General features: G+C 37.8%; 1 protein-coding gene across 6 annotated transcripts in view; it reads right to left on the bottom strand.

Annotated features, from left to right (window-relative positions):
• DCP2 (decapping mRNA 2) overlaps nt 1-25,538 on the bottom strand; it is a 93,617-nt gene that overhangs the window by 17,327 nt on the left and 50,752 nt on the right. For 4 of the 6 annotated variants that reach the window (XR_010413184.1, XM_064596476.1, XM_045900104.3 and 1 more), the window contains 6 exons: nt 20,908-21,059; nt 15,034-15,161; nt 14,527-14,625; nt 632-784; nt 398-510; nt 200-307 (listed from right to left, as the gene is read on the bottom strand). Coding sequence is in view for 5 of the 6 variants with exons in the window: in XM_045900104.3 (XP_045756060.1) it covers nt 200-307; nt 398-510; nt 632-784; nt 14,527-14,625; nt 15,034-15,161; nt 20,908-21,059 (753 nt within the window). In the remaining variant the exon portion in view is untranslated. Of the gene's footprint in view, nt 1-199; nt 308-397; nt 511-631; nt 785-14,526; nt 14,626-15,033; nt 15,162-17,153; nt 20,424-20,907; nt 21,060-25,538 lie in introns of those variants that run through there. The other 2 variants (XM_064596474.1, XM_064596473.1) reach the window with 2 other exon arrangements.

The raw sequence follows: 25,538 nt of genomic DNA, 5'->3' as shown, positions 1-25,538 counted from the left end.
TGAAGCTCCTTTCCAACTCCAATTAACCTTTTTCATCTCATCAAAAACCCTTTAAAATTTTTTTCTATTATCTCTAAGACCAGTAACAAAATAATATACTACAAAAAGGAATCCAATGCTTCTGTAAACTTCACAAGGAAAATGCTACTGGCATTAAAAACTATCAGAAAGTAGGAATCCTATGAATATATTTCTTTACCTCAATTTTTCCACAGTGGGCTTAGCTGGTGTGCTACCGACTGAGGAAAATCCATTGTCACTGTCTGAGGAATCTCCAAATCTCCGCGAAAGCCAGTCCCTTAGTGGTCTACGGAAACATTAAGAATTCACTCTTAAAACTTAGCTACATAAAAAAACAACCAGAATTAGTTTTGTACTTCAAGAAATAGGAACATACCTGATAAAGGGAATGGCCATAAAAAATTTGTTAGGTGCCAAACCAAGTTTGGATTTCGGGGTCATATCATTTCTATGACAGGGCAATTTCTCAATGGAGAACCACTCAATGTTCTGAGACACACAAAAAATAATTCATTTAGTTAATTATCATCAAGGAGTTTCTAAAAGCAATTTCCTACTTCATTCAATTGGGATACTGTCCAGTAGCCTGAAAATACTTTCAATTACATACCCGAATTTCTCTTCTGGTTTTCGGGTTAAATTTTGTGTCTTTTGGAATTCCTGGAATGATGTACAAACGAGCAAGCTGGTCATTGATTCGAAGTTCAATGTAATCATCTTTACAAATATAATCTTTGATATCAAAACCAGTTTCCTCAAAGACCTGGAAATAACAAATTGAGATGGCGATTTTCAATTGTTGCTGTTAGATCTCCAGTTTGTTAAAATTTGTTTCAACAAAAACTCAGAAATATCCAGGCAATTAAAGGCATGAAAACACCAGACAAGAAATCAAAATATTCTAGGATCTAGTTCTAGCTCTGAACTGTTCAACTATGGATAAACCCTTTTATATATCTAAGCCCAAGTTCTTCACCTATTCAATGAAGGAAGATGTGTGATACTGTGATTTACAAAAAGAAATATATATTATTTGGTCTTCATCTCCTTTCTGATACAAAGCTCCTAAAACCCTTGGAATTTCCTAATCGATGAAAGCAACCAAGGTACCTTTTGTCCATGTTACTAAGGTGACTTTTGGATCCCACCTAAAGATGGGGGGCTGATTGCCAGGACAACCAACCAAGGGATCAGAGGATTAGAACTCTCAGTCTACCCTCAACCCCTACCCCACCTCCAACCTCCATGAAGGGGACGAAAGGCTGGAGACTGAGCTCAATGGTCAACAGCCAATGATTAAATCAACCCTGCCTGCATAAGGAAGCCTCCATAAAAACCCAAGGAAGTGGGGGGACATGACTTCCAGGTTGGTGAACGTGGAGATTTGGAAAGAATGGTACACTAGGAGACAACATAGAAGTGCACCCTTTCCCCATATCCTGCCCTCTGTAGCTCTTCCATCTGGGTGTTCTTGAGTTATATATCCTTTTTTTTTTTAAAGATTTTATTTATTTATTTGAGAGAGAGAGAATGAGAGACAGAGAGCATGAGAGGAAGGAAGGTCAGAGGGAGAAGCAGACTCCCCACTGAGCAGGGAGCCCAATGCGGGACTCGATCCCGGGACTCCAGGATCATGACCTGAGCCGAAGGCAGTCGCTCAACCAACTGAGCCACCCAGGCGCCCCGAGTTATATATCCTTTTAAATACACTGGTGATCAAGTAAGTAAAATGTTTCTCTCAGTTCTGAAAGCCACTCTAGCAAATTAAACCCAAGGAGGGGGTCTTTGGAACCTCCAATAGGTCAGAAGCACAGACAACAACCTGGACTTGCAAGTGTTATCTGAAGTAAAGGGCAGTCTTGTAGGACTGAGCCCTTAACCTGTAGAATCTGATGCCATTTCCAGGTAGACAGAGTCAGAACTGAGCTGAACTGTAGGACACCCAACCAGTATCTGACAATTGCTTGTTGGTGTTAGGAATGCCACCCCCCACCCCCAAACACAAACACATTATAATTGAGTCTGGAACTCTTAAAATGTTAGAATACAGCAGCAGTTCCCAGTCTGTGGAAAGTACATACTGGGACCACATATGGATTTTAATCACAGCATCTACAAATCTACAGGTACGCCAAGCTACAGACTAAAAATTGCCTTACACATATAAAACTATTTTTTGGGCTAGGTGCCTCAGTCGGTTAAACATCTGCCGTTGGCCCAGATCATGATCCCAGAGTCCTGGCACAGAGTCCTGCACTGGGCTCCCTGCTCAGTGGGGAGTCTACTTCTCCTTCTCCCGCTGCCCCTCCCCACCCTGCTCGTACCCTCTCTCTCTTGCTCTCTAATAAAATTTAAAAAAAAAACAAAACTATTTTTCAAAAATGAAAACTGAATTGTGATTAATCCTAACATTTAAATGGACAGATTCCAAAAGTACAGCTACAACCCCATGTGTGGGGGTCTGGGGGTGGGGAGGTGAATGCAAAAAAACTGAAAACCAGTGAAATAGACTCGTGGTTCTAAACTGCCTTCCCTCAGCAGTGCCTCAAGGGCTGGAAGAGGAGGAACTAGGAGAACATATATCTCAGGAACTGATGTTACATCTAACCTTCACCTCTTCCCTCAACCAGAGAAACCACATTTATTCTGATTAACACACTGGGCTTCTGTATAAAGTAAAAAACCACTGGTCTCTTCTGGCCTTAAAGTTCTCCTTCAAATAACATTTGTATTACTCTGACAAAGGCCTTCCCAACTTCACCCCCACCAATCAAAAAGGCTTTGAATTCTCAGTGGCTAGAACCCACTGTGGATCTTTTACACATCCCCAGTTCCTCCCCTTTCCTCTGGTTTCAGCATCTCTTAACCAACCAGTGGGACAGAAGATGTTAAAACACATGGACAGGCCTGAATCTCTTACAAGGTACAGGTATGAAGGAGCTATTTCTACTCATTGTCTCTTCCCTCTCTGTCAGTTCATGTACCTCTTTCTACATTCCTCAAAAAAGGCACAGCTATCCTTCTCCCAGACATGTGTAGTTTAGGACTCCCAATTTAAGCTCCTCCATGACACCCAACTCATTTCTGTCACCCTTTCAGTAAGCCCCTAAGTATGCTAAACCTCCTATTCTTCATTAAAAAATGAAAAAATTTAAAAACTAGGTGAAGGGTGCCTGGGTGGCTCAGTCGTTAAGCATCTGCCTTCAGCTCAGGTCATGATCCCAGAGTCCTGGGATAGAGCCCAGCAGGAAGCCTGCTTCTCCCTCTCCCACTCCCCCTGCTTGTATTCCGTCTCTCACTGTCTCTCTCTGTCAAATAAATAAATAAAATCTTAAAAAAATAAAAACTAGGTGAATATACTCACTTAAAAAATGTTCTGTGGTATACAGAAAATGAGAAACATTATTTGTATTTCCTACTTCTGGAAATGTCAGACTGGGTATCTAAGTACATATGTGGTATTGAAAAAAAGGAAGTTCTCTTGTCCTATGTTTCTTTATATCTACATCAGGTATTGTAGGTATACAGAGAAACAGTCTATTAAAGGTGGTCAGTGACATTCAAACACAGCAAAACTATGTATCTTTTCCAGAACAACATTCTGAAGCTCAGTGACAGAGGTTTCATACCTCCCCAAATCTTAACATTTATATACACAAGACAATGTAATTAAAACCATCATGTGGATTTATTTTGCAATGCATATATGCTATCTGATGTTTGCATGAAAGCAAAATCCAGATGCTTTAGTTTTCCTTTTACTTAAAACAAAGGTCTACTCTACTGCTTGAGATAGAGCTTAAAAGCATTTTTGATTATAAATCAACCTTAATGGATATTAGATTTATAACAATTAAGACTGGGGCACCAAAAAAAAAAAAAAAAAAGGACTGGGATACCTAAACAGGAAACTGCTTCTCTTCATCAAAGGGAAGACATAAACCACAAGACATTCACAATACAATCCAGAATATATTGGAAAGTCCTATCAATTAGACAAGTAACCCAACTTTTTAAAAATGGGTAACATGTAAGTGGGTACTTAATCAAGAAAACATTCAAATGGCCAATAAGAACATGACAATGTGCTTAAAATCCTTAAACTTCAAGAAAAAACAAATGAAAAATACAATGATAAAGCATTACATTCCCATCAGAAGGGCTAAATTTTTAATTGAGATATAATTAACAGATAACATTCTTATATTAGTTTCAGTACAACACAATGATTTGATATTTGTATATACTGTAAAACGACCATAAGATTTTCTGTACTTTTACTGATATATAATTGACAAATATCACTGTATAAGCTTAAAGTGTACAGCATAATGCTCTGACTTACATATATTGTGAAATTACCACCTTAAGTTTAGTTAGCAACCCTTGCCTCATATAGAGTAAAAAGAAAAGGCAAAGGGATTTTTTTTTCCTTGTGATGAGAACACTTAAGATCTACTCTCTCAACAACTTTCATATATATCATACAGCAGTGGTTACCTATAGTCATCATGCTGTATATTACACCCCTATTACCAAGCTATAATGGGAAGTTTGCACCTTTTGACCACGTTCCTCCAATTCTCCCTAGCCCCCATCCCCACTTCTGGGCACAACAAATGTGATCTCTTTTTCTGAGACTGGTTTTTTGTTTTTTCTTTTTAGATTCCACATATAACTGAGATCATACAACATTTATCTTTCTCTGACTTATTTCACTTAGCATAATGCCCTCATGGTCCATACATGTTGCACAAATGGCAGGATTTCCCTGATAATGGCTGAATAATATCCATTTTGTGTGCAGGTGTGTATGAATATATACACCCCACAACTTCTTTATCAACTGTCAATGGACACTTAGGTTGTTTCCATTTCTTAGCTACTGTAAATAATGCTATGACCATGGCTACAGTATCTTTTCAAATTAGAGTATTAGTCTCTTTTGAATATATTCCCAGAAGTGAAATTCCTGGATCATATGGTAGTTCTATTTTTTTGAGAAACCTCCATACTGTTTTCCATAGTGGTTACACCAGTTTACAATCTCACCACCAGTACAAAACAGTTCTCTTTTCTCCACATCCTTACATTTGTCATTTATCTTTTTGATAATCAGGCCATTCTAACAGGTGTGAGGTGATATCTCATCATGGTTTTTTTTTTCTCTCATTGCGGTTTTGATTTGCAATTTCCCTAATGACTAGTGTTACTGAATATCTTTTCATCTACCTGTTGGTTATTTGTGTATCTCCCTTGGGAAAATGTCTATTCAGGTCTTTTGCCCATTTTTAATTGGATTATTAGGGGGTTTTTTGCTATTGTGTTCTAGGAGTTCTTTATATATTTTGGCTATTAACCCCCAAAATAGTTTGCAAATATTTTTTTCCATCCTATAGGCTGTCTCTTTATTTTTTTTTTTTAAAGATTTTATTTATTTATTTGAGACAGAGAGAATGAGAGACAGAGAGCATGAGAGGGAGGAGGGTCAGAGGGAGAAGCAGACTCCCTGCCGAGCAGGGAGCCCGATGCGGGACTCGATCCCGGGACTCCAGGATCATGACCTGAGCCGAAGGCAGTCGCTTAACCAACTGAGCCACCCAGGCGCCCGTGTCTCTTTACTTTATTGATGCTTTCTTTTGCTGTAGCTTTTCAGTTTGATGTAGTCCCACTTTTTTTTTTTTTTAAAGATTTTATTTACTCATTTCAGACACAGAGATACAGAGAGAGAGAGAGAGAGCATGAGCAGGGAGGGAGGGAGAAGCAGGCTCTCCGCTGAGCCAGGAGCCCAACTTGGGGCTCGATCCCAGGAGGCAGACGCTTAACCATCTGAGCCATCCAGGTGCCCCGTGTCCCACTTGTTTTTTATTTTGTTGCTCATGCTTTAGGGATCACATTAAAAAAGCATTGCTAAAACCTATGTCCATGAGCTCTTTTCCTATATCTCCTTCCAGAAGCTTCATGGTTTTAGGTCTTACATTTAATTCTTTCATCCACTTTGAGTTAATTTTTATGAGTGGTATTAAGACAGGGGTCTAGTTTCATTCTTTTGTCGATGTCTAATTTTGTCAGCACCCTTTACGGAAGAGACCATCTTTCCTCCCTTGTGTTTTCTTGACTCCCTTATGAAACATTAGTTGACCGTATACGCTTGGGTTTATCTCTGGGCTCTCAATTCTGTTCCACTGATCCATTTTTTTGTTTTTAGGTCAGTACCATGCTGTTTTGATGACTAAAGCCTTATAAGTACAGCTTGAAACCAGAAGTGTGATGCCTCCCACTTTGTTCTTCTCAGGATTGCTTTGGCTATTTGGGTCTTTTATGGTTCTGAACAAATTTTAGGACTGTTTTTTCCTGCTTCTATAAAAAAAATGCCATTGAATCTTGATACGGATTGAACAGAATTTATAGAAGGCTTTTACTAGTATTGACTTTTTTTTTTTTTTAAGATTTTATTTATTTACTTGACAGAGACAGATACAGCAAGAGAGGGAACACAAGCAGGGGGAGTGGGAGAGGGAGAAGTAGGCTTCCTACTGAGCAGGGAGCCCGACGTGGTGCTTGATCCCAGGACTCTGGGATCATGACCTGGGCTAAAGGCAGACACTTACGACTGAACCACCCAGGCACCCCTAGTATTGACATTTTAACAATATTAATTCTTCCAATCCATAAACATGGAATAAAATTGTTGAATTTCTCATGTAGGCCTGGATAACCAGAACTCTCATATATAGGTGGTAGGAATGTAAATTGGTACAACCACCCAGAAAACTACTGGCAATAGGTTTGCATCTTCTTTATGACCAAGTCACACCTAGAGAAATAAAAGCTTAATAATGACCTCAACAAAGACAGACAAGAATATTTACAACAGTTTTATTAATAATAGCCAAAAGTGGGGTGCCTGAATGGCTCAGTCAGTTAAGCATCTGCCTTTGGCTCGGGTCATTATTGGGTCCTGGGACTGAGCCCCACACCAGGCTCTCTGCTCAGCAGGGAGTCTGCTTCTCCCTCTCCCTCTGTGCTTGCATGCTCACTCTCTCTCTCAAATAAATAAAGTCTTGAAAAAAATAATAATAGCCAAAAGATGGATACAATCCAATGCATAAGAGATAAAGCACTGTATCTATCTGTACACTGGAATACTAAAGAGCAAAAAAAAAAACCCAACTACTGATATATGCAACAATATAAAGGAATCTCACAGACTTATATCGATCCAAACACACAAAGTAACGCAAAATCCTTTTAATATGTAGCTCAAGAACAAGCAAAACTAATCAATGGTGATAAAAGGCAAAGTAGTGTTTCCCTCCAGGAGGTGTGAGAAAACTGTGTATCGACTGAGAAGGGGCAGGAAAGAATCTTCTGAGGTGTTGGCAATATTCTATATCTTGATCTGGATAGTAGTTTCAGATATATACATACATAAAAATTATTAAACTGTTCTGATTAGCTTCCTTCCTTGAATAGTATTTATAATCAGAAATAAGTATACACACCTAGTCATGTAAGTCTGTATGTGAGAAACTATGCTGAAAGTAAATAGTATATCTAAGTTCCTTGTGAGCAAAACCTGTTAACTTTGTGTTACAAATAGTATCTAACTACATACATGCTTAATAAAGTAAGTATTGAGGGGCGCTTAGGTGGCTCAGTCAGCTAAGGATTGAGTCCCATTGTCAGGCTCCTTGCTCAGTAGGGAGCCTGCTTTTCCCTCTCCCCTGCTTGGTGCTCCCCCTTGTGCTCGCTCTCTCGCTATGTCTCTGTCAAATAAATCAGTAAAATCTTAAAAAAAAAAAAAAAGTATTGAAGACAACTGAGGAACTTTTTCAAATTAAAGGAGACTGAAGATATGTAATAATTAAATGCAAACACAATGTCTGAGCCTGGAAGAGAATCCTGTCTGGGGAAGGGGATTGAAACTGCTGAAAAGGACCATAGTGGGGCAATTAGGAAATGTGAACATTAAATGCCCATTAGATAACAACACCTCCCGATGTTAAATTCCTGAATTTGACAATTACACTGAGATTACATAAGAGAACTTCCTAGTTCTTAAAACTTATATGCAGAAGTATTTCGGGATTAAGGTGCAGGATGTCTGCAATTTACTCCTAAATTATTCAGCAATAATAATAAAAACCAAGGGATATCTGGGTGGTATAGTCGGTTAAGCGTGTGACTCTTGGTTTTGGTTCAGGTTGTGATCTCACAGTCATGAGATCGAACCCCGTGTGAGGTTTCACACTCAGCTTGGAGTCTAGACTCTCCCTCTGCTTCTCCCCACCATGTGCTTATACACACACACGCACATGCACGCTATTTCTCTCTAAAATATATAAATAAATCTTTAGGGGAGCCTGGGTAGCTCAGTCAGTTAAGCGTTTGACTATTTCAGCTCAGATCATGATCTCAGGGTCATGAGATTGAGTCCTGCATCAGGCTCCATGCTCAGCAGGGAGTCTGCTTAGGATTCTCTCTCTCTCTCTCTGCCCCTCCCTCCCCCCCGCTCCTGTGCTCTCTCTAAAATAAATAAATCGTTTTTAAAAAATAAAAAACTGGGGCACGTGGGTGGCTCAGTTGTTTAAGTGTCTGCCTTCGGCTCAGGTCATGATCTCGGGGTCCTGGGATCAACCCCTGCATCAGGCTCCCTGCTCAGAGGGGAGTCTGTTTCTCCCTCTCCCTCTGCCCCTCTCCCGCCACCCCCACTTGTGTTCACTGGGCTCTCTCTCTCAAATAAATAAGTCTTTAAAAAATAAAATAAAAACCATATGCACATATATAGCAAACATAATAAACCAAATATGGCAAAATATTAGCAGGCGAATCTATTCTTTGTGTTATTTTGCTCTATACTACTTGAAATTATCTCAATATTAATACCTTTAGTGCATTCAAATACGTACTGTGTGCTTAGTAAGTTAACAGCTACCATCCTATGCATGGGCTTCAGAAATTAATAGAGCAAGCACTGCTCTTTAAGGAGCTCAGTCTAAAGAAAATAATTGTAATAGGACATACATGCCAAGAGGTAGTGGGTACTATGGGAATACATAACTAAGCTCTGGGTTAAGGTGAGGTGTGAGTTGTGAAATGGGGTGGTTATCTGGAGAAGGTGTCATGGACAGCATCCTATTCCGTTGGATACACCTGAGCTGGGACTTCAAAGATGAATAGGAGTTTGCCAGGTAAGAAGAAAAAGGCATTCCATTTAGAGAGATGGGAATGGCTATAGCTGGAATCATATGGGAGGAAGTGGTACAATAGGAGGCAAAATAAAAAGAGCCATCAGCGCTGAACACAGGCAGCTTCAAACCCTGTACAACCAAACTTATAACAAGTATAATAAAGTAAAAGATATAATCTCTCAATTCTAGAAGTGATAATAATTGATTTGCCTCTAAAGTTAGGAATCCACTCTCATCATACTTACTGGGAAAAGTGTTTAGTAGCTCACTTACACATAAAGATACCAAAGACAAAAATTTTAATACCATCTCCTGTGGATCAAATTCATTTCTGTATTATAATACTTAATTTTCCTGGCACATAAAAAAGCATTCACTTCTCAAATGGTATCAGATAAAAATCCCTAAGTAAGATTTAAAAATGTGCTATTCAAAAAGCACCAGCACAGGCAGATAATGAAATCCTCTACCTACTATCTAATGTCCTTTTATAAACTTATAGGAAGAGGTAGACTAGATCTACCAACAGTTCCTCTGTAGGAATTCTATCAAAATTAAATCACAATACACAGGATTAAATGCATAATGTCAATTTCATTACAATAAAATATATTGTTTTGCTAAGTAAAAACACCAAAATAAATCCTGAAACAAGTGAACTGCCAAGTATCATTTGCTTGTGCAACAACTGATGTTTCACCACCACTAACAATAAAAATATACTGAGGTTATCCTAACGCATCCTTTTAAGAATATCTAGAAAACATTTTTCACATCTTTGTCCTAAATCTACTTCACTGAATAAAAGTAATCAGAACCCAATTAAGAAAGGTGAACCGAGAGGTCAAGGATTGGCAACTACTAAGGAAGACGGCACTAAGCTTTCTATTGACAATTATTCATACCTTGTCCCTGAGAAGGCTGCCACTGCTTCTTTCAGTTCAGCCCACATACACAGCCCTTAAAAGATGGGTCAGCTTCTGCTATAACAAAACACTCCTGGACAGCCACATGTAATGAAATAATAACAGTAACATAACTATAATAAACCAAATTAATATGCCATTAGCAACTGAAAAGAAGGGTAAGCACCCATGACAGAACTGCATAACTTAAAAGTCCAAGAAAAAGTGTTGAAGGCATCAGCCTAAGTCTAACTAATGGCAGCTAAAAAAATTAGGACAGAACTCCTCCTTATAGGTTAATACAAGTGAAAATTAAAAGGAACATTGTTTTTTTCAGAGAAGTTTGTGGTAATATCCCAATCTGGTTTTAAACTCAAATTTAACATAGATGGTACGTCCCACCCCTACCACCACCAAACAGTACTGCAGTACCACCAAGTGGCAGAAGGACACACTACAAGTCTAGGACTGCTAGTTGAATACTTTTCATTACTCAAAATGGCAACTGCTATGAACTAAACTTTGTCTCACCAAAATTCATGTTGAAGGCATAACACTCAATGTGACTGTATTTGGAGACAGGGCCTGTGAGGAGGTGATAAAGGTAAAATGAGGTCATAAGGTTGGGGACCTAATCCAATAGGGCTCATGCCCTTATATGAAGAGGAAGAGACATGGCACACTCTCTGCACTCACAAAGGCACCCAGGAAAGACCACATAAGCACACAGTGAGAAAGCAGCCCCCGCAAGCCAGGATGAGAGCCCTCACCAGGAATCTTACCAGCAGGCACCTTGATCTTGGGACTTCTCAGCCTCTAGAACTAGGAGGGATAAATTTCTGTTGTTTAAGCCACTCAGACTGTGGTATTTCATTATGTCTGCCTGACTGAACTAATAAAGCAATGCTCAACTTTAATCCTAAAACTTTTCTCTTTATAACAGAGGTAACCATCTAAAAATCAGATATAAAAGTCAAATTCTCATCCCAAAATGTACAAAAATTAAAGACAAGTTTTCTTCTGACAAGTTCCTTTATCAACTAAAAGAGGATGTTTCTTAGATCAGAAAGGTTAGAAGGATTAATTCTTATTATCGAAAGGAAAAAATCTTTCCCTGAAATTAAGAGAATATGGTTCCGAAGAATATCTGTGCTCTCCTCAGAGCAATACAAAAACTCTAAAACGGGGGGAAAAAAAATCATGATTCAAATCAGAAAGGTAAATATTATTAGAAAATACATATACTTAAAAATCACAAATTCCTTCCGTTTTCATCTATGTGTTTAGAAATACCATTTACAATATTCCTTGACTGCCTATACTGTAGTAGTCAGGAACACAGACTCCGGAACCAACCGCCAGGGTTTTGCATCCCTGTTCTGCTGCTCACTGTGAGACCTTGGTATGTTACCAAACTGCTCTGTTTCAGTTCCTCTCCTATAAAGTGGAGACGATCATCTTCCGTAATGGCTGTATCCCTCCCCACAAGATTCTCTATAGCATCCTATCATCTACACTCCATTCTCCCACTCCCCCTGCCCTAATAAATTTTATTTACTTTCTTACAAACTATGGTGATCTATAATCATTATTGAAATTAGCACCACATGAATCGGACAATCCTTTACCTTAGTATCCCAGAGCAGAAAACAAACAAGTAAGATAAACTAAAGTGAAAACTGGGTGCCTCAGCTCACAGGTTAACTGCCTCTGCCCCTCTCTCCCATCCCCTCCCCCAATACCTTATTTCTGCATCATCCTCTTTATAATATAGTGTATAAAACTGGTCAGAAGAAAGGTTCTAGTGGTAGATGTAGATAATCCTTTGGGCATGGGATACTTCTCTTCAGTTTTGCAAGTTTAAATATTTGATTTCCTCCAAGTTCCCTCAAAAAGATCCAATTACAGAGACAGCTGATCTCACCAAATTTAGTCCAAATTTAGCCTGTTTCCTAGTTAACATAGTGTCTTTTCTGGACCCAGACAATTACCTTACTGCTATAGGACTAATCTAACTCTATGAACAGAACTACACATCAATTCCTCTAAGTAGGATGCTATGATTTCTATTTTGTCCTTCCTTTTGAGCAAGAGAACCACAAAGTTTGAGGACATAAAAGGGAGACTTTACAATTGCTCCATTTCATCTCCTACCATAGACAAAAAGGAAAGGGAAAGCTTAGAATGTGTGTCAGTTTCTCACCTACTACCTAAACAGCTTTCAATTTTAAGAGGTATGCATAAATAAACCTTCACTTACCTGCAAAAATGGCTTTGTCTATAAGCTGTTCAAAACACTTACTTACATAAGCTGTTGCATACTAAATTTAAAATGCAGCACTTTTAATCATTTTTTAAATCCTACTCCAAATAACCACTAATGGTTTTTCTGTGTTAAATAACTACTAGTAGTTTATAAGAATTTTAATTACTATCGCTCACTAATAATTACATCCAAATTCAAACCAGGTGGTGAACACTGCTGCAGGAAAAAATGAGTCAAAAATAAATAAATAAGGCAACAGTTCCAAATGAGATATGCCACAAAATTCATATTGCCATCTCAAAAATATCTCAAAGTTAACCACTGACACCTTAGATTTTAAAGATACTTCTAGTTATGAACGCTTTAAGTAACTCTTCTTAACAAATGTGTATCTCACAGAGAAATTAAGTGACTTACCCAAAGCCTCTAGGCTACTGACTAACATATATGAGAACTATAACAGAAAAAAAATCTTTCAACTCCTAGACTAGTTTTCTTTCCATTGTATTATGCTTCTTTATAGCTCAACATCTCAAATTTCAAGGGTAAGATGTAATGTGGTAAGTGACAAGGAACTGATAAATAAGAATACAGTCCACAATGTATTACAGGTACTACATAATTAATGCCAAGCAAATGTCTAGACAATAACTTATTAAAGCTCCAAGACTATTATAGGGTAGAGCTCACTGATTAAATTTTTAAATAAATGGAATTTTAATTAAGAATGAGCTTTAGAAATTATCCACTCTACAGAATGGCGAGAATCAAAAAGACAAGAAACGACAAGTGCTGGTGAGGATGTGGAGAAAGAAACCCCATGCATCTGTTGGTGGGAATGCAAACTGGTGCCACCATTGTGCAAAACAGTATGGAGGTTCCTTAAAAAATTAAAAATAATAATACCACATGATCCAGTAATTTCACTACTAGGTATTTATCCAAAGAATACAAAAACACTAATTTGAAAAGGTATATGCACCCCCATGTTTATTATAACACTATATACAACAGCCAAGATATGGAAGCAACCCCAGCACCCACTGACAGATGACTGAATAAAGATATGGTGTGTACACACACACACACACACACGAATATTACTCAGCCATAAAAAAGAATGAGATCTTGCCATTTGCAACAACATGGATAGGATCTAGAAGGTATCATGTTAGGTGAAATAAATCAGACAGAGAAAGACATTACCATATGATTTCACTTACATGTGGAATCTAAAAAAACAAAACAAAAAGCAGAAACAGAGCCATAAATAGAGAACTGATGGTTGCCACAGGGGAGGGGGTTAGGTGATGGGCAAAATGGATGAAGAGGAGTGGGAAGTACAGTACATTCCAATTATGGAATGAATAACTCACAAGGATGAAAGGTAGAGTATACTTAGGGAATATAGCCAATGGTATTTTAATTAACAGTGTATGAAATCAGGTGCTGGATACAGAGCTAGTTGGTGGCAATCCTTCAGGAAAAAAGGTATTTTGAGCTGGGTCTAGATAGGATTTGAATAGGCAGGAAGAAGAGAGAACTTTCCAGTTAGGGAAATAATATAAGCAAAGTTCAGAGGCTGAAACAAAGCAGTCAAATTCAGAGACAGAGAATAAATCCTCTTGACTGAGAATAAAGGCAAATAAATTTAGGGATAGCTAAATTTTGCGTTGGGGATAAGGGAAGGAGTTTCAATACTTAAAAGAATTAAACTTCATCTTATAGGCACTATGAAGCTAGAGAAGGTTCTGAGCAAAAAATGTAAATTTCTTAGGAAAGCCCAAATTGTGTACTTGTCTGGAAGCCAAGACTATAAACATAAAACAAGCACTGTAATTGCCAAAATGTTTTACCAATTATAAATCCATCTAAAAAAAAACAAAGGCAGAGAATATATCATCAAAATAGAAAGGAGTTAGAGATAACAATTAAAAATGGGCAAAAAAGAAAATGGAAACAAACTAAGGGAAGAATGATAGATATGGACAAAAGAATCACTATAAAAGATAAGTTATTTCATGCAGTCAAGTTTTAGAAAGAGGATTAGAGGGTCCAAACAATAAATCTCCATGGCTAAAAAAGCACACTCAAAGCATAATCATCGAATGTTACTAGGTTTCAAACTGCAGTAACTCACCTCTCTAGCAGCACAGTCATGAGGAGCTTCTTCTTTATTTACTTTTCCTTTTGGAAATCCCCAGCCTGATTTTGCTAGATACCCCTGAACCAGTAGTACCTATAAAAACGAGCAGAGGTAAAAATAAAACTTGCCCTCTTTTCCCACACTCCTTTCTAAATGTCAAAGGTGTCTTTCTCCTTACTTCAAGTAACTGTCATCACCAATAATTTTATACAGTACTTGGTTTTAGTATCTTCCAAGAGTCTGACTATACTACTACTAGTGTAGAGAAAGGCATTCTGACCATTTTAAAGTACTTCTTCAACAATTAAATGACTTTTTTTTTCAATAAGTCATACAAGTATAAAATAGTAAGACCCAGAATGCAGACAAAATATGCAAAATTTGGCCTTTTAGCAATAGAAAAGTCTATTTTAAAACCTCAGTTCAGAACAAAACACAAAAATTTCACTAATAAGATGAAAACAGCTGATCATTGCACTAAAAATCTTTTATTACACTCACATTTTCAAGTGTCTCATCAAGAATAATTGCACCATAGGTTGGTACTCCCATTTTATATTCCTTCCATTCATCCAAAATTTTTTCCACATCTTCACCTTGAGGCAGCAAAAATGGACAATGACTGAAGAGTATACATAGTGTTAAGGAAGCTCTTTTCTCTCTAAATACAGCTTGAGTACTTATTATATACAGACAGAAACCTATTTAAATCAACTATGAATTTTATATTAAATTACTCAAGTCTTCACCTAAGTTCTTCCTTGCTTTTTCTCCCACATTTGTTTTCTCCTGAACAAGTCATTGTTAACTCTCTCTCAAAAATAAATAAAATCTTAAAAAAGAAAAAATTACAGAGAAAGATAAACCTGGGCATTAAGGAAAGAACAGCTTCTTTCAAAAGAAACTGGGCATGGCCCCCCCACCCCATACTGGGCAGTGTAAAAACTTATTTTTTAAGTAAATAAAACCTAAACCTGTAAAGTATATGGTCAGGCTTCCAATTCTCCATGTTATCAAATGCCTCATCACTATAACACTGTTAATTATGAAAAATATGAGAAAAATTATAATTTATGAGTGTTTCTCAAACGAAGGACATATTCTTAAGGGTCCTCAAGTCCTCTATGAAAACATATATTCTGTGTTTTTATTTTGATGTTAACCTAAAAACATGTAATATGAGCATATTTTCAATCATCTGGATGACCACATATATCAAGTACTACAACTTGATTTCAGAGACCATACTGATACTAGTACTACTTTAGCTGCTGTGGGCTACCAAAAACAGAAGAAAGCTAATACACAAATGATGCATTAGGGTCAAATGATATCCCAGCACAATATAAAAAAGGTTTCTTAACAGATATAGAAAAGAAAGGTGGTGCAAAAACTGGAAGTACAGGCACATCAAAATATCCTCAAAGAAGCATTATATTCACATTGTGACTGGCAGCTAGTTGGTTTAAAAAAAACCCTATTTTAAGTTCTATAAGCTTTGTATTTAAAATTTTATTTTGGTTTTATATTTGTAGTAAAAACTACAGAGGCCTTCAAAGAGCCCAAAGAAGTCAACCATCTATGACAACATTGTAATTAAGACAGGCACTAGGTTAACCTCAATATAATTAATATAATCTCAATGTAATGCTTTCAACTGGGGAAGAGAGAAAAAAGGAATAAAGTTTGGATACAACATCAACCATTCCATGAAGCCCTACAATTCTCTACGGCTTTGCTAACATTGTGGAAAGGTACTTCCCAATAATAGTCGGGCTTTAAATGTTTACTAAAGGGGTGCCTGGGTGGCTCAGTTGTTAAGCATCTGCCTTCGGCTCGGGTCATGATCTCAGGGTCCTAGGACCAAGCCCCACATCGGGCTCCCTGCTCAGCGGGGAGCCTGCTTCTCCCTCTCTCACTCCCCCTGCTTGTGTTCCCTCTCTTGCTGTGTCTCTGTCAAATAAATAAAATCTTAAAAAAAAAAAAAAAAAGTTTACTAAAACCCCTTATGTGTTTTACAATCATCACAGGTTTTTGTGAATCTACATATAAATTTTAAATAAATGTTTATTTCTTCCATTAAAAGCTTTACCAGGAGTGCCTGGGTGGCTCAGTCGTTAAACATCTGCCTTCGGCTCAGGTCAAGATCCCAGGGTCCTGGGATTGAGCCCCGCATCGGGCTCCCTGCTTGGTGGGAAGCCTGCTTCTCCTTCTCCCACTCTCCCTGCTTGTGTTTCCTCTCGCTGTCTCTGTTTCTCTCTCTCGTCAAATAAATAAATAAATAAATCTTTAAAAAAAAAAAAAAGCTTTACCAGAGGAAAACATAAAAATACACCAGGAGCAGAGATAACTCCTAACAGTTCAGAGAGTAGGATACTTATCCAGTTATTCCTCTTTCTTTTATCTACAATGTTCCTAATAATCTCAAGGTACATCACTGTCTCCACAAAGCAGTGGAGAAAGATTTAACAAGAGAAATTATAAATGAACTGACTTAATTTTGGAAATCATTTACATTCTTCATTTTCCCATTATTTCTACCCGCAAACCACCACAAAATGAGTTGACTGAACCATCCAACTACAGTTCAAGATATACTTGGAATTAACACTGAAAAGAACCTGTTAAATATTTGCTCAAGGGGACGCCAGTGTGGTTCGGTTGGTTAAGCATCTGCCTTCGGATTGGGTGATAATCCCAGCGTCCTGGGATGGAGTCCCGCATCAGGCTCCTTGCTCAGTGGTGAACCTGCATCTCCTGCTGCCTGCCTCTCTCTCTCTGACAAATAAATAAAATCTTAAAAAACAACAACAAAAAAAAAACTTGCTCAAGGCCACACAATTAGCAAGTAACAGAACCCAGTCCACCATGGTATCAATTTCCCCAATGACAACTTTTCAATCATCCTCCATACTTAATAGTACATACAAGTAATTCAATTCAGGGGCGCCTGGGTGGCTCACTCTGAGTGTCTGCCTTCAGCTCAGGTCATGATCCTGGGGTCCTGGGCTAGAGCCCCCCTCCTTGGGCTCCATGCTCAGTGGGGAGCAGGCTTCTCCCTCTTCCTCTGCCTCTCCCCCCTGTTCGTGCTCTCTCTCAGATAAACAAAATCTTAAAAAAAAAAAAGTAATTCAACTCAAACATGGGAATGGAAACTTTTTAAATACCATTTTTTATTTAATGAGTTAAGGTATTTAATTCAAAAAATCCTTTAAGACACACTGATGTTATCATTTCTAATTTTTACTAAAATTCTTGACTATTGTATTTTCTTAAACCCCAAATTATTTTGATTCTTGAATCTGAGTTACTAGGCCTTTACACGGTACAGCTGACACTTGAACAATACGGGTTTGAATTGCATGGGTCCACTTATATGCAGATTTTTTTTCAGTAAGTACAGTACAAAACTGTAAATGTATTTCTTCTTCCTTATGGTTTTAATAACATTTTCTTTTCTCTAGCTTTATTGTGAGAATACAGTATATAATACATGTCACGTGCAAAATAGGAGTTAATCAACTATTTTATTGGTAAGGGTCCTAGTCAACAGAAGACTATTAGCAGTTAAGTTTTGGGGAGTCAAAAGTTATACACACTTTTTATTACAAGGAAGGTCAGGACCCCTAACCCCCATATTGTTTGAGGGTCAACCGTAGCTCTAAAAGATAGGTTACACTGACTAGATAAAGAATTTGAAGCACAAGTCCACTTGTATTATATACATTCTTTAAAAAAAAAAAATCCAGTATTTTTTTTACCTTCTCTTTTTATACTAACATTTTTGCATAAACATGAAAAATCTGCTCTAGGCATAAACAATCATTTAGACAGTAATCTCCCTCCAAATTCCTACCATTATCTTGGATGATACAAATTTCCTCATGGACAACTCATCTCAAGCTCTAGCCTCAGTTCCTTGTATTCCTTGTCCTATCCATTCCCACTTCTCAGCCCAATTCCCAAAGCAACATTCTAGACCTTGCTATCACTGTAACTATTCCAGCAATTTGGTCGGAAACAAAACGTCATGACCATAATCTTCTACTGCATTCTTCTAATTACTCACACTGTACCACCACTCTACATCAATCTTTGTATTCCTTTCTCTGCATTAACACCCTGCTGCTTTTTTTTCTGCCCCAAACAATATGGCCCACCACTTTAATCAACCTCTTAGCAATATCCAAAATCCCTTTGCCCCATTGTTCTCTGAACATAGCTCCCTAGCAAAACTTCAACCCTGCATGCCCAGTTCTATACCCACCTTGCGGAGTACTGAAAACAAATCACAAGACTACACACAACTTATAAAAAAAGAAAATTCTTAACAGAAAAGATCCACAATTTGCCCAAGCTTCCACGGCAAGTAAATGGCAAAGATGGGATGCTAACCCAAGGAATGTGGCTCCAGAACTCATGCTATTAACTTTTACTCTATGCCCTTCAGTACCCTATCATAACTTACCATACTGCACTAACAATTTCCTTTCATCTTCTTGAAAACAGGGACCAAATCCACATTGTTCACTACATAATGCCTGGCATCAAGTAAGCACCCACTTATTTAATGAAATCACATCAGCAATAAAAGCTTTTTCTCCATACAACTGAAATTAAACATAACTAAAACAAAAGTTTATTTTCTTAATAGCAAGGGAAGTTTAAAATTCATGTGCATACACACACAAAATTTTATCCAGAACCCCAAAGTATGTAAAGTTGCTATGGTAGAAGGCTGTCTGTGCAAAATAGATCAAACAGGATCTGCCTGTTTTGATCATGTTTCTATACCTAAATTATAGCTTCTTAAAAGCCAAGTCATCCATGATTTCTCCACAGAAATCTATGACCAAGACTTTAACAAAGATAATGTTCAATAGAACTTCTATTCCCCCTGATTCCTCATATACTTCTTCATATTTAATCAAACAATTGATCATTTCTGCCACTGACATGTCTCTTCAGTCTTTTCTTTGTAGTCCCTCTACTATGGCTTAGGACCTTATTGCTACGATCTCAAGTAATTTGACAGCCCATCCTATGGTTTAACCTATCCTGCCAAGTAAGTCTTCTTGAATACTATTTTCAAATGATTTGCATAATATTCCTCAGCCTTGCTCAAAAATGTTTTATGGCTAACAGTTGTCTAGAACAAACAGTGTTTCAGTCCATTTTCTACAGTGACCTGGGGGGGTGGGGGGGATCCTTATTTCATGGAGCTCAAGGAAAATTATAGGGAGCTGAGTACAAGGGTTGTTTTCATTCTTATTCCAATTCTAGCAGAGTACAGTGAATTTGTGGGTATAACTGCTTTTGAATACATGAAACAATGACCTACAGGATAAAAATCACTTTGGCTCAAGATTTAAGAACCCACAAATCCCCCCTATATACCTGCCATCTCTACTTCCTACTGTATCCCCATAAAAACTGTCTGCTCAATACAAACTAATTTATTTCCCAAGATATCCCTTATCTTTTCCAACTCTCTAATTTTGCTCAATCCTTTTCTTTATGTGGAACATACTCCCCACTCCTCTTTATAAAATCCTGTATTCCCTTACAAATATAGCTTTGCCTAAAAAAAAAATCTCTAAGTTCTAAAAACATTTAATACTAGAATTATTAGCAATTCATCGATTTTTTTTGCCTTGTGACATAGTTTCTTTTATAATCTTAAATTTTGGGGGCACCTGGGTGGCTCAGTCGGTTGAGCATCCAACTCTTGATTTTTAGGTCAGGTCATGGGATCCAGCTAGAGTTGAGCCCCGTGTCAGGCTCTGCACTCAGCAGGGAGTCCGCTTAAGATTTCCCCCCCTCTCCTTCTGCCCCTCCCCCACTCATGCACGCTAATAAATCTTTAAAAATAATTATAATAATAATCTTAAATTTCCAAGTGTATCCTTTATAACTGACAAGCTTGTCTTATTTGTAAAGAGGAAAAAAAACTTCAAAAGCAAAGACTTCTTTGTATTTGCCACAAAACTAAAAACACTGCTTTTAACATATGAAGTATTCAATAATTATTTAAGAATTTCTATCCCAGAAAGGTAGTGATCTGATTAAAGATCTGATTAAATGGAACAGCAAGAAGAAAGTAAAAATAACAGATCAGTTCTAGAAATAGGCTAGTTATTTCTGAAAGAGAAAATAAAATTTAATTCTAATCATCAGTGCATATTCAAGGGGTCCTCTACATAAAAATAAAAATAGTATTAAGTTCTACCTACTACTCATATATGACAATTTTTAGAAATCAAGTATGTCTACTTAATTAAGTTTTAAATCTCAAAGATGATCAAAAGGAAATCTGTGCTAAAATATGTTATTAGCAATAATGAAAGACAGTCATTATAATTATAAAAAGGATATCAGCTTTAGCAAAGTCTCTTATCCCACACTGAGGTAATCCTGGTGTGTTCTGCATGTAGAAATCCAAGTAAAACCAATGGGCAAGTTCAATCTGAAAACACACTCGGATAGCATTGTCTCTTTCCTCGCTGGGAATATGCAAAATAAATCGGCTGTCAAAGACAAAAAACATGTTAAAATTACATTTACAAATGGTAATGATTTTAACCTACTTAACTGCTTTACCCCTGACCCACCAACATAAAAAAGGGACCAAGAGCAGAGCTGATCAAGGAAGCAAAATCTGGGGAAAATTACTACAGGAAGAGGAGTCTGGAAGGCAGCTATGCTCACCACTATGACACCAATGCTGCACAGGGAAGAGGAGGCTGGGAAAACAGTTTACCACAGGTATCTCCCCTATAATCAAATTTTTTTAAGAAGCCTTCTAAGAATATATACAAATATATTCATTCATTCAAACAGGAAAGATGTTAGCTGCTTAATCTCCACATTTAGAGTATTACAAAGAGACATTAAAGAAATCAACTGTTCATTAATAGACTAGACTTCTCAAATAACCTCATCTGCAGAACCTGAGTTCAAAATAAAGTATATTCACTTTTTAAAATCCTAAATTGTCTTTTCCAAGTACATTTGAAGGGAGCTGGAGAAATAGTTTATATATATAGTATAAATGTACACTCTTTATTATTTGTATGTGATTGAGATAACGAACCCCTCTTTGTGCAACAAGTCCGAATTTAAAAATCTAAGTGAACGGGATTTTCAGCACTCATTAAGCAACTACCAATTGCTTCTTCCACTGCATAGCCTATTTTGGTAATGACCTCAAGAGACAGACTGAACTACATAAAAGAAATCCACTGGTTTTTTGAGTTATTTTAAAAAAATTAAAAATTAGTATCACCCAGCTTGATCACTCACACTATTCACTAGCAAATGTTCTTGGTGGTTTCCAAGTTTCAAATCAACCTCAAAAACATGCTTTTAAATTATAAAAATGTAACATTCCAATAGGGGCATGAATATGTAAATGGTAAGACAAATAGGTACAATAACCTACTTTCAGTATAGAAAAACTATGGGGAAAGGGAGCTTAAACACCACATATACTAAGAATAAAATGTGTAACATGAAACTCTGATGGCATTAGCTAAGATACAAAAATCAAAACTCTTCTACATGGCATTCGAGATCCAGTCCCTGCTCACCTGCACAACCTCTAAGATTGCTCAATGAGTTCTTTATACCCAGTGATACCAAATTCTTGGAAATGTCCTAAACTATCGTCCATATACTATATATACTTCCTTTCCCTTGTCCATCTAGCAAATTCCTAATTTGTCCTTCATGACTAACACTACTCTCCTGTGTAGATACACCAGCCTCCTCTGAACAGATTTACATACTCTCTCAGACTCCCACTCCTTTACAATCATGTGGCTTTTACTATTATTGTCCACAAACTCCTCCAAATTAGTTCATTGAGATAATGTACTCTATCTTTGTATATTTTTATTCCCATAGTCTAGCAAACTGTTTGACATATACATTGAAAGTGACACACTGATAGTCATAATTTATCTTTTAAATGCTTACATAGGTTCCTAGTCTGGTTAGATGAAACAAACACTCCACTCTCTCCCTCCCATAAAATGCAGCTATTAAAACCTTAACAAAATGCATAGAGCAGCTATCTGAGGACTGTGAAAAGTAAACAGTAGCAGGAAGACTGGGGAAGACAGTATTCGAAGTGAATTTACCATTTTTCCACCCTCCAGTGTCGCCTAGCTGGACTGGGGTTTGGAGGTGAGCACCAGCAGGGACAGAGAGCCCCAGAAACCTTCTAGTTTTGCCTCAAGGGTTGAGAGAGGAGTCTAAGCACATCTCCTAAGACTTGGAGATAGTGGGGAAAATTCTTCCTTTCTTTTCTCCTTTCTCCCATGCCCCAGCCCCCCAGCAGTACCATCATGGTTAGAGGTGGCTGCAACAGTGGCTTTAACAGAGACCCACAGAGGCTAAAACTCTAAGGGACAGGAAACTTCCTCTTGAATCATAAGAACTGTGTGGTCCCAAGAGAGTAGGGCCAATCTCCACTGCTTTTATTCTTCTAACCTCCAGGTGCTCGGTCTCAGTGAACACGTGAAGTGTGTGCCAGAGTGGCTCTCTGGCTCTAGAACCCTAAAGGACAGACCTAAAGAGCCAATCAGTAGCAGGAAGATAGCAAAAGAGAAGCAGCTCAGGAAAATGGTCCTGGGAAATTATTTATGAGCTAAGGCTCAACCCCAAGCTACACAAGTTCGGATTAGACTACGAACAACACACCACGAACACTGTGAGCTGAACTCTGAGACAGACCAATGCCCAAGTCTCAGAATGGCCAGTGGGTGATAAAACAGAACAGCAATACAAAAAAACTAACCTTCTTTTGTCTGATTTTATTTTACTTAACACATCTCTAAAATAAACTCTGGTATTTGTTTTCTCAGTTTGGGGCATTATTTCCATTATGGAATTCACTCTATTCCCACTCCCATTCTACACAGCCTTCTCATCTCTCCACCCACCCAACAAAATTCTATCAGTTTTGGTTAGGTTATCCACTTCAGCACCACTGACATTTTGAAGAAGGTACCTATGTTGAGAGGAGCTTTCCTGTGTACTGGATGATGTCCAGCAGCAACCCTAGCTTCTACCTATTAGATGTCAACAGCACTCCCCACCAAGGTGTAACAACAAAAAGATCTCCAGATATTACCAAATGTTCCCTGAGGGGAGCAAAAATCACTCCCACTGATAACCACAGAGTTAGATCAGCATTCAGTCTTTACATTACTCTGACTCTGTAAATGCAATTCACAACTAAGCTACATAGTAAGCTAGGATTACTTTTCCTTTCCTGAACAATCCTTCGTTCTTCCCATAATTAATAGATGTCTTATCATTGCATTTACTTTGTGTTCTCTATCATACCTGTCACTAATTCAATCTTCCACTAGTTTCCTAAATTTTTTTCTCAGATATTAATTCAAACACACCATTTCATCTTGAAGAATATCCTTAAGCCTTCTGATCTGTTCCAATCTGAGGTAGTTGTCATCTACACCTGATACACACCTATCATCCTATGCTGTCCTTTCACCGGCATCCCATGGTTCCCTAGGCCTCTATCCTATTAGATTTCATGTTTCTTGTATCCTTTCTTTCTCCTCAATTTTCTTTCTTCTTTCCTTTGAAGTATATCCTCCCAAACCTCCTGGAGGAAAAATGCAAGGGAGATAAATACGGATACATTCTGTATCTCAAAGTATCTTTATCCTCATATTTAACAATTAGGCTAGATAAAGAATTCTAGGTTGAAAATCATTTTCCTTCATAATTTTGAAGACAGTGCTGTCTCCTGCCAGCCTCCAATTTTGATACTGACTGAAGCCATTCGGATTCCTTTGGCGTATTTTTTTCAGTCTGGAAGATTTCAGGTTTTTCCTTCTGTCCCCAGTGTTCTGAAATTTCCCAGTTGTCTATTTTTTATCTACTGCACTGGCCATTCAATGGATCTTGCCTATTTGGAAACTCACATCCCTCAGTGTTAAAGGACCTCATGGACTGATCCTCATGATTCTTTACTCTCCTCTGGTATTTCCTACCTCTGATTCCTCCCCTCACCCCCACCTTCTGAGAAACATTCTCAACTTTATTTTGCAAACCATCTATTAAGATTTTTGGTTTTGCTCTCATATTTTTAATTTCCAAATGCTAGTTTTAACTGTTTAGATTATGCTTTTATAGATTATCCTGTTATTCAATGATTGTAAAACTCTACCTCTCTAAGGAGATCAATATGGGTTTTTTTTTTTTTAAGTTTTCTCTACCTGCATAGTTTGATTCTTCCCAGTTCCTCTTTTTTCTTTTAGTTTTAAGCTCTACCTTTCATGTTAAGAGGCCTATTCAGATGTTCACATTTAAGTGACAGACCACAAAGCTATTTAGGAAGGTTGTCAAACTATCGGCACCATTTATTAATTTTTTTTAAAGATTTTATTTATTTATTTGCCAGGGAGAGCGAGCGAGCGAGCGAGAGAGAGAGAGAGCAAGAGAGCACAGCTGGGGGAGCAGCAGGCAGAGGGAGAGGTAGAAGTGGACTCCCCGCTGAGCAGGGAGCCTGATGCAGGGCTGGATCCCAGGACCTTGGGATCATGACCTGAGCCAAAGGCAGATGCTTAATCTACTGAGCCACCCAGGCGTCCCTATCAGGAACCATTTAAAGTAAGTTATCAGGCTGAGCCATTTAACTGAGGAACCACCAATGTCAGTATCTTTAGATCTATCCTCATGAGTTAGTCCGATCACCTAAAGATTCTTCCCATCTTGGACCTGGAGGGTAAAGGCCAAGCTCTGCCACGTTCTAGGAGCTGAGCAAGGGAAGAAGGCTGAGGGTTTTCAGTATGTTTACAGGATATATAAATTCAGTTCTGCCATTTTTCAATATGCTCTTATTCTAGAGTAGATTGACACTATTACACTAGTTTCTCATTTGGGTCTATTACGTCTGCTAAATTATATACAACATTCCCTTTTAGTTACCAAATTTTGTTGCTCATCTTTTCACTTCTTCCTTTCCCTGTGGC

The sequence above is a fragment of the Mirounga angustirostris genome, unplaced genomic scaffold (genome assembly GCF_029215605.1).
Source record: "Mirounga angustirostris isolate CCGP_5_RB_7025 unplaced genomic scaffold, mMirAng1.0.hap1 SCAF_7, whole genome shotgun sequence".
NCBI classification, from domain to species: domain Eukaryota; kingdom Metazoa; phylum Chordata; class Mammalia; order Carnivora; family Phocidae; genus Mirounga; species Mirounga angustirostris.
Note: the sequence above shows the minus strand (reverse complement) of the source record. Positions and strands in the feature narration are given on the sequence as shown.